At 28.5% G+C, this 10,544-nt stretch overlaps 1 protein-coding gene across 1 annotated transcript; it reads right to left on the bottom strand.

Moving 5' to 3' along the window:
• Nucleotides 1–9,140: 9,140 nt before the first annotated feature.
• LOC111421503 (uncharacterized) lies at nt 9,141–10,044 on the bottom strand. The gene is made up of 2 exons (XM_023054669.2): nt 9,846–10,044; nt 9,141–9,794 (listed from the first exon to the last, which is right to left on the bottom strand). Exons 1-2 carry the CDS (start codon nt 9,930–9,932, stop codon nt 9,177–9,179), a joined length of 705 nt encoding a protein of 234 aa, XP_022910437.2. The 5' UTR covers nt 9,933–10,044; the 3' UTR covers nt 9,141–9,176.
• Nucleotides 10,045–10,544: the final 500 nt, after the last annotated feature.

Below are 10,544 nucleotides of genomic sequence, written 5' to 3'. Positions count from 1 at the left end.
AGATGTTGATATAAATATTTGGAGTGAATCAATACATTTTTCTGAAATTGCACTTAATTATGCGTTATTTTAATGTTGGAATAATTTGCTAAAATTGCAATGGAAATTTTTTCAAGGAAGGAAAAAAGCTTTTAGATGAACATGACGCAATGGATTACGGTAAGGTGTCGTTAAGAAAAAGGGTAATTTAAGTCGGTATAAGTAAATTCCATTTACAAAGAATTTATCGAGAAAATAAAATATTGCCGTATAGACCAAAATTTAATCACACTATCGAATTAGGTGATGAAGCAAAGCGAGAAACTCAAAGGCGATTTTTTGAAATTTCTTCTGTTTCGGACACGTAAAATCTAGATTTCCAACTTTATCTTCAAGATTCTTTTTCCAGGAATTTTTATTATTAAACACTAAATTTTTTGAACCTAATCATAAAATAGATTCTTTTAGCTTTAATTTGCGACATAAACCGTCACTTTACACTTTATACACAGCAAAAATATAGAGTAAAAATCAACTCTAAAACATGGTTTAGATCGGTCCAATTTATTTAGAGTTATTTTTTTGCACTATATAGTGTAAGTGAATAGATTAAAAATTTACACTGAATAGTGAGAAGATGGTGTTTATTAAATAGTGTAAAATCGTTACTCTATAACAGTGTATTATATGTAATCTAACTAGATGTTGTCGTGACTCCAATTAGATACATTTCTAATCTAATCAGTGTAAATTATTAAAAATTCGCTCTAATTTTACTATATTAATTGACAAAATATCACTAAATAGTGTGTATCTTCCACTTATTAGTGTTAATTTTTAATATGAAGTGAAGTATTTTTAGGGAAGTTTTACGTTTGTAATAAAAATCCGAATTATAAAATATTTGTTTTTATTTTTACTTGTAATATATTGTATATACTTAAATTTAAAAAAATTAAATTCTGTTTATATACATATACAGGGTGATTCACATAAGAACCGACACAGAGTAGGGACATGTAGAGGACAATAAATGAAGATGATTTAATGCAACTTATCTCTATACCAAGTTGTACCCCTGAGGAGTTATAGGCCTTCAAAATTGGGTCTATAATTTTTAAAACATTGAATATCTTCGTAATACATAAAGCTAGAAACACCAAATTTGGTATACGTTATGAGTGTACCGAGGGTATTGGTAGCAAGTTGAGACCAATCGAGGAATTTCAAAGGGTTGATTAAGGGTGATAGTTCCCTAAATTTTGGCAGATTTTTTTAACCTTTTTGTGGATTTAATACATTATTACCTCATTTCATGTGGAATTTAATTCTTAAACTTTTTTTCCTCTTACTATTTTTTAAAAAACATTGTCGTTTTTATAAAAATCTGAAAACGCGTATCTTGTTAATGCTACTTAAAATCATCGAAAATTCAGTAGTCGGCTGTGAAATTGTACGTAATTTGAGGAATAAACTGTTTATTATGAGCTAAAAAGACATCATCCATAAACAAATTTAGTTTAGGCATAATAATTTTCTAGTGATAAAGAGAAAATCCCCAAAATGTCACTTTTGGTTTTAAAATCGATCATTACTCAAAAATTAATTGTGATGGAGATAAGTTTTTTTGAAATAAATTATTTATTATGAACTAAAAAGACATCATCCATAAACAGATTTGGTTTAGTTATAATGATTTTTTTAGTGATAAAGAAAAAATCACCAAAATGTCAAAATTGGGTACTTTTGGTGTTAAAACCGATCATAACTCAAGAATGAAAGGTGATGGAGAAAAGATGGAGAAAACCTTGTCGTCAAATAACTTTATAACCTATTTGTCAAGTTTGACGCACAATTTCATAGCCGACTACTAATTTTTTTCTTATTTTAAGTAACATTACGAAATACGTGTCTTTAGTTATTTAAGTTTTTTATGCAAACGACAAAGTTTTTTAAAAAATAATACAAGCAAGAAAAGTTTTAGAATTAAATTCCACATGAAATGAAATAGTAATGTATTATATCCGCCAAAAGGTTAAAAAAAATTGTCAAAATTTAGGGTACCATCACCCTTAATCAACCCTATGAAATGCCTCAATTGAGTTCAATTTGCTACCAATTAGTACCCTTGGTACACTCATAACGTATACCAAATTTGGTTTTTCTAGCTTAACGTATTACGAAGATATTGAACTTTTTAAAAATTTAAGAGCCAACTTTGAAAGGCTATAACTCCTGAGATGTACAACTTAGTATAGAGGTAAGTTACGTTAAATCATCTTAATTTATTGTCCTGTACATTTCCCTGCTCTGTGTCGGTTCTTATGTGAATCACCCTGTATAATACTTAATTCATTTTAAAGTTTCCACCGAGTCACCATCAAAACTGCATCTAACGAGTCTTCTATAAGTTTCCTATATGTATAGTTGCACCAAGTTGCACATACTTACCAATCTTCACAAGGAACTTGTATGTAAAATCTTCCGGAAGTTCCACTAATTTCACGTCATGAATGTTTTATTTTGGCAAACATAATTAAAATAAAAATAATCGTTCTTTCTTTCTATATCGCGTAAATCAGGTCTCGAGACGCTATCGAGTTCCGACTCGTTTAGTAGATGACCGTTAAATTTTAGCTGTATCACACCACATGTTGATCACGTGGTACCGACGAGTAATTCCGAGCAAAATAGTGCGGTGGCTACGAAGTACACGAAGGAAAAGTACACGTCTAGTCTAAAATTTAATGTTTTATATATTACATAACTTCACTAACATAAGTAAAAAAGAACTCTCCTTTAGAGAACTGTAAAAACTACTCTTGTTGTGTACCGCCGCCACCGATGTTGTATATTCTTACGATGTAACGTCGATATTTACAAATATATTTATTTCGTCGTTGTGAAGGGCAATTTATTAAATTAAACAACTTTCTTCTTTTCTTAATTTTAGTTAAATTTTATTTAAGAGACGACGATGACGACCGGTAACAATTTGTTCTAAAACTAACTGATCAACTCGATCTAATAGAGGCGACTAACTTAATGTGACTTGACTTTTCGATTGCTCTTAGTGAAGTGCCTTTTCGGCTTAACCCCCCTGTTCCTAGTGAACTGTGTTTTTACAGCAGTGCTTCCCACGCAAAATATCATATAACTAAGTATGTTTCCATCTGGTTCTTGATATACGCAGAGACAAGGAGAATTAGGGGTTGTTCCCATCTGGTTCCGTCCCCTGATATATTTATTATTCACACATGTCTCTGGTGGTTATTTGGTTTTTAGTTACAGAATCATTACTTTTGATACCTACATTATTATATTGTAAACTTATTATATTCCTATTATTATAAAGATAAATACTACGTGAGCAGCACTACGCAAACGGGTGGTACCACAACACTCTATTAAGTGAATAATATATGAACTCTATATTAATATTAAATATAGTGTACATTAGAGTTATTTTTACCATGTGATATTACAATTTTTACTCTACTTCTTTTTACCAACTACTCTAAAATTTTTACACGACACGATTTTTTCCTGTGTAATAACTCTAAGGCGATTTTCTAAAATTTCTTGTCTTTCGGACATGTAAAACCTAGATTTGTAACTTTATCTTCAAGATTTTCTATAAGAGAATTTTTCTTATTAAACACTACATTTTTTTAACCTAATCATAAAATAGAGTCTTTTAGCTTTAATTTGAAACATAAACCATCTTTTTACACCTAGTAATAACTCCAAGGCGATTTTTTGAAATTTCTTCTGTTTCGGACACATTTCTACAAAACCTAGATTTGCAACTTTATCTTCAAGATTCTTTTTCCGGGAATTTTTATTATTAAACACTATATTTTCTTAACCTAATTATAAAATAGATTCTTTTAACTTTAATTTGCCATATAATTCATCGCTTTACTCTAGTAACAACTCCAAGGCGATTTTTTGAAATTTCTTCTGTTTCGAACACGTAAAACCTAGATTTGCAACTTTATCTTCACGATTCCTTTTCCGGAAATTTTTCTTATTAAATACAAAATTTTTTTAATCTAATCATAAAATAGATTCTTTTAGCTTTAATTTGTGATATAAATCATCGCTTTACACCTACTAATAACTCCAAGGCGATTTTTTGAAATTTCTTCTGTATCGGATACGTTTCAACAAAACCTAGATTTGCAACTTTATCTTCAAGATTCTTTTTCTGGAAATTTTTCTTATTAAACACAAAATTTTTTTTATCTAATCATAAAATAGATTCTTTTAGCTTTAATTTGCGACATAAATCATCGCTTTACACCTAGTAATAACTCCAAGGCGATTTTTTTAAATTTCTTCTGTTTCGGACTGGTTTCAACAAAACCTAGATTTGCAACTTTATCTTCAAGATTCTTTTTCTGGAAATTTTTCTTATTAAACACAAAATTTTTTTTATCTAATCATAAAATAGATTCTTTTAGCTTTAATTTGCGACATAAATCATCGCTTTACACCTAGTAATAACTCCAAGGCGATTTTTTTAAATTTCTTCTGTTTCGGACTGGTTTCAACAAAACCTAGATTTGCAACTTTATCTTCAAGATTCTTTTTCTGGAAATTTTTCCTATTAATCACAACATTTTTTTAATCTAATCATAAAATAGATTCTTTTAGATTCAATTTGCGACATAAACTTTTGCTTTACACCTACTAATAACTCCAAGGCGATTTTTTGAAATTTCTTCTGTCTCGGATACGTTTCAACAAAGCCTAGATTTGCAACTTTATCTTCAAGATTCTTTTTCTGGAAATTTTTCCTATTAAACACAAAATTTTTTTAATCTAATCATAAAATAGATTCTTTTAGCTTCAATTTGCGACATAAACTTTTGCTTTACACATACTAATAACTCCAAGGCGATTTTTTGAAATTTCTTCTGTCTCGGATACGTTTCAACAAAACCTAGATTTGCAACTTTATCTTCAAGATTCTTTTTCTGGAAATTTTTCTTATTAAACACAAAATTTTTTTAATCTAATCATAAAATAGATTCTTTTAGCTTCAATTTGAAACATAAACCATCGTTTTACACCTAGTAATAATTGCAAGGCGATTTTTTGAAATTTCTTCTGTTTCGGATACGTTTCAACAAAGCCTAGATTTGCAACTTTATCTTCAAGATTCTTTTTCTGGAAATTTTTCCTATTAAACACAAAATTTTTTTAATCTAATCATAAAATAGATTCTTTTAGCTTTAATTTGCGACATAAATCATCGCTTTACTCCTAGTAATAACACCAAGGCGATTTTTTGAAATTTCTTCTGTCTCGGATACGTTTCAACAAAACCTACATTTGCAACTTTATCTTCAAGATTCTTTTTCTGGAAATTTTTCTTATTAAACACAAAATTTTTTTTAATCTAATCATGAAATAGATTCTTTTAGCTTCAATTTGAGACATAAACCTTTGCTTTACACCCACTAATAACTACAAAGGCGATTTTTTTAAATTTCTTCTGTCTCGGATACGTTTCAACAAAACCTAGATTTGTAACTTTATCTTCAGGATTCTTTTTCTGGAAATTTTTCCTATTAAACATAAAATTTTTTTAATCTAATCATAAAATAGATTCTTTTAGCTTTAATTTGCGACATAAATCATCGCTTTACACCTAGTAATAACTCCAAGGCGATTTTTTGAAATTTCTTCTGTTTCGGACACGTTTCTACAAAACCTAGATTTTCAACTTTATCTTCAAGATTCTTTTTCCGGAAATTTTTCTTATTAAATACAAAATTTTTTTAATCTAATCATAAAACAGATTCTTTTAGCTTTAATTTGCGACATAAATCATCGCTTTACATCTAGTAATAACTCCAAGGCGATTTTTTTAAATTTCTTCTGTCTCGGATACGTTTCAACAAAACCTAGATTTGCAACTTTATCTTCAAGATTCTTTTTCCGGAAATTTTTCCTATTAAACACAAAATTTTTTTAATCTAATCATAAAATAGATTCTTTTAGCTTCAATTTGAGACATAAACTTTTGCTTTACACCTACTAATAACTCCAAGGCGATTTTTTGAAATTTCTTCTGTTGCGGATACGTTTCAACAAAACCTAGATTTGCAATTTTATCTTCAAGATTCTTTTTCTGGAAATTTTTCCTATTAAACACAAAATTTTTTTAATCTAATCATAAAATAGATTCTTTTAGCTTCAATTTGAGACATAAACTTTTGCTTTACACCTACTAATAACTCCAAGGCGATTTTTTGAAATTTCTTATGTCTCGGATACGTTTCAACAAAACCTAGATTTGCAACTTTATCTTCAAGATTCTTTTTCTGGAAATTTTTCCTATTAAACACAAAATTTTTTTAATCTAGTCATAAAATAGATTCTTTTAGCTTTAATTTGCGACATAAATCATCGCTTTGCACCTAGTAATAACTCCAAGGCGATTTTTTTTAATTTCTTCTGTCTCGGATACGTTTCAATAAAACTTAGATTTACAACTTTATCTGCAAGATTCTTTTTCTGGAAATTTTTCCTATGAAACACCAAATTTTTTTAATCTAATCACAAATAGATTCTTTTAGCTTCAATTTGAGACATAAACTTTTGCTTTACACCTACTAATAACTCCAAGGCGATTTTTTGAAATTACTTCTGTTTCGGATACGTTTCAACAAAACCTAGATTTGCAACTTTATCTTCAAGATTCTTTTTCTGGAAATTTTTCCTATTAAGCACAAAATTTTTTTAATCTAATCATAAAATAGATTCTTTTAGCTTTAATTTGCGACATAAATCATCGCTTTGCACCTAGTAATAACTCCAAGGCGATTTTTTTTAATTTCTTCTGTCTCGGATACGTTTCAACAAAACCTAGATTTGCAACTTTATCTTCAAGATTCTTTTTCTGGAAATTTTTCCTATTAAACACAAAATTTTTTTAATCTAATCATAAAATAGATTCTTTTAGCTTCAATTTGAGACATAAACTTTTGCTTTACACCAACTAATAACTCCAAGGCGATTTTTTAAAATTTCTTCTGTCTCGGATACGTTTCTACAAAACCTAGATTTGCAACTTTATCTTCAAGATTCTTTTTCCGGAAATTTTTCCTATTAAACACAAATTTTTTTAATCTAATCATAAAATAGATTCTTTTAGCTTCAATTTGAGACATAAACTTTTGCTTTACACCTACTAATAACTCCAAGGCGATTTTTTGAAATTTCTTCTGTCTCGGATACGTTTCAACAAAACCTAGATTTGCAACTTTATTTTCAAGATTTTTTTTCTGGAAATTTTTCCTATTAAACACAAAATTTTTTTAATCTACTCATAAAATAGATTCTTTTAGCTTCAATTTGAGACATAAACTTTTGCTTTACACCTACTAATAACTCCAAGGCGATTTTTTGAAATTACTTCTGTTTCGGATACGTTTCAACAAAACCTAGATTTGCAACTTTATCTTCAAGATTCTTTTTCTGGAAATTTTTCCTATTAAACACCAAATTTTTTTAATCTAATCATAAAATAGATTCTTTTAGCTTCAATTTGAGACATAAACTTTTGCTTTACACCTACTAATAACTCCAAGGCGATTTTTTGAAATTTCTTCTGTCTCGGATACGTTTCAACAAAACCTAGATTTGCAACTTTATCTTCAAGATTCTTTTTCTGGAAATTTTTCCTATTAAACACAAAATTTTTTTAATCTAATCATAAAATAGATTCTTTTAGATTCAATTTGCGACATAAATCTTTGCTTTACACCTACTAATAACTCCAAGGCGATTTTTTGAAATTTCTTCTGTCTGGGATACGTTTCAACAAAACCTAGATTTGCAACTTTATCTTCAAGATTCTTTTTCTGGAAATTTTTCCTATTAAACACAAAATTTTTTTAATCTAATCATAAAATAGATTCTTTTAGCTTCAATTTGCGACATAAACTTTTGCTTTACACCTACTAATAACTCCAAGGGGATTTTTTGAAATTTCTTCTGTCTCGGATACGTTTCAACAAAACCTAGATTTGCAACTTTATCTTCAAGATTCTTTTTCTGGAAATTTTTCCTATTAAACACAAAATTTTTTTAATCTAATCATAAAATAGATTCTTTTAGCTTCAATTTGAGACATAAACTTTTGCTTTACACCTAGTAATAACTCCAAGGCGATTTTTTTAAATTTCTTCTGTCTCGGATACGTTTCAACAAAACCTAGATTTGCAACTTTATCTTCAAGATTCTTTTTCTGGAAATTTTTCCTATTAAACACAAAATTTTTTTAATCTAATCATAAAATAGATTCTTTTAGCTTCAATTTGAGACATAAACTTTTGCTTTACACCTACTAATAACTCCAAGGCGATTTTTTGAAATTTCTTCTGTCTCGGATACGTTTCAACAAAACCTAGATTTGCAACTTTATCTTCAAGATTCTTTTTCTGGAAATTTTTCCTATTAAACACAAAATTTTTTTAATCTAATCATAAAATAGATTCTTTTAGCTTCAATTTGAGACATAAACTTTTGCTTTACACCTAGTAATAACTCCAAGGCGATTTTTTGAAATTTCTTCTGTCTCGGATACGTTTCAACAAAACCTAGATTTGCAACTTTATCTTCAAGATTCCTTTTCTGGAAATTTTTCCTATTCAACAAAAAATTTTTTTAATCTAATCATAAAATAGATTCTTTTAGCTTTAATTTGCGACATAAATCATCGCTTTACATCTAGTAATAACTCCAAGGCGATTTTTTGAAATTTCTTCTGTCTCGGATACGTTTCAACAAAACCTAGATTTGCAACTTTATCTTCAAGATTCTTTTTCCCGAAACTTTTCCTATTAAACACAAAATTTTTTTAATCTAATCATAAAATAGATTCTTTTAGCTTCAATTTGCGACATAAACCTTTGCTTTACACTTACTAATAACTCCAAGGCGATTTTTTTAAATTTCTTCTATTTCGGACACATTTCTACAAAACCTAGATTTGCAACTTTATCTTCAACATTTTTTTTCCGGGAATTTTTCTTATTAAACACTAAATTTTTTTAGCCTAATCGTAAAATAGATTCTTTTAGCTTTAATTTGCAACATAAATCAACGCTTTACACCTATAAATTATTAATTTAAAGGCGACTAAACCAATAACAACAAATTTATTTACCACAAAAAATTTATTATCCATTCTTTTTACGTACAGGAGTGACCCGATAATATTTTTTCCCACTTCTCGTTTTAGTATAAGCCAATTCCGCTGCATTCACTCCATCTCTATCAGCTCTAACATTTCGCTTCCTCAAACAACCTACATCACAAGTTCTTGTGGAATTTCCATTATTATCATCATCCACAGTTTCATTTGAATCTTCAATTTCTCGTGATTCCTCATCATTTTTGCGATTATTTAATTTAGGAATAAAATACGGGTTCAACATGGTTGTACTCAAACCGCAAGTACAAGTATTTTCAGTGCCATAACGTGAAGATGTTGGTTCTACTGATTCATCATCGATTAAAGTTGATACGAACGATAAAGCTTTATGCTTCGACGACCTATTCTTCGTTAAATTCCTCAACATCCAAGACTCGTTTGTGAGAAATCGACTTAATTTTGGTTTACTTCTGCATGATTTTGCTGGTGTTAATAATTTTCGAATCGAGTCCATCATGGTGCCTCTCTTGACATGTTTAATTACGTAACGTAACACCGCGAATATGACGTAACCGTAAACGATTGGTTTGAAATTTGGGTATTGTTGAAGAAAATTTCCCGACACCACTACTTGAAGAGCTGGCTATAAAAGAGAATATTTTTTTTAGGAAACTTAGAATGTAATGAAGAGTACCGGAGGATCTCGAAGTCGATCGATTAATCTTCTTAGAATTACTGTGAATATCGCCAATGGAATGTTAACGGAACTTGTTATAAACATATCTTAATTATTGGATTTTATTTACAAGTTAAATTTACTATTATATATAATTATAATTTTTTTTTGGGAAAATATAAATTGATACATTTGACGTTTAATTTGACAGAGTAATGAGTTTTCTATCAAAACTAAAACTTAATTATCAAAAAATCCCTTTAGCTTTAGTTTTAAAGATATAGAAACGAGTTTTATATCAAATTAAAGATTAAAGTGTTGTCTTTAAAATGATATATCACACTATATTGTGTTATGCTTCATTCCGCTCAAAAGAATTTTTTTCTAAAATGACTTAATTTTGATGAAATAGTTTCGAAGAAAAAAACGTCAACTTTAAAAAATCGGGGTGAGTCGAGTTTTAAAGTTGGAATAAAGATTTTTATACCAAATTAAAGCTTAAAGTGTCCTCTTTAAAGCGGTATATAACACATTGTCATTTCGTTTTGAATCTCGATCAAAACATCTTTTTTCTAAACATTGTAATTTTTAATAGTTAAGAAAAAGATTATAATTTTAAAAAAATTCTTTTAGGTTCAATTTTAAAGATATAAAAACGAGTTTTATATCAAATTAAAGATTAAAGTGTTGTCTTTAAAATGATATATCACCCTATAT

This window comes from Onthophagus taurus, unplaced genomic scaffold, assembly GCF_036711975.1.
Source record: "Onthophagus taurus isolate NC unplaced genomic scaffold, IU_Otau_3.0 ScKx7SY_15, whole genome shotgun sequence".
Lineage (NCBI taxonomy): Eukaryota > Metazoa > Arthropoda > Insecta > Coleoptera > Scarabaeidae > Onthophagus > Onthophagus taurus.
Note: the sequence above shows the minus strand (reverse complement) of the source record. Positions and strands in the feature narration are given on the sequence as shown.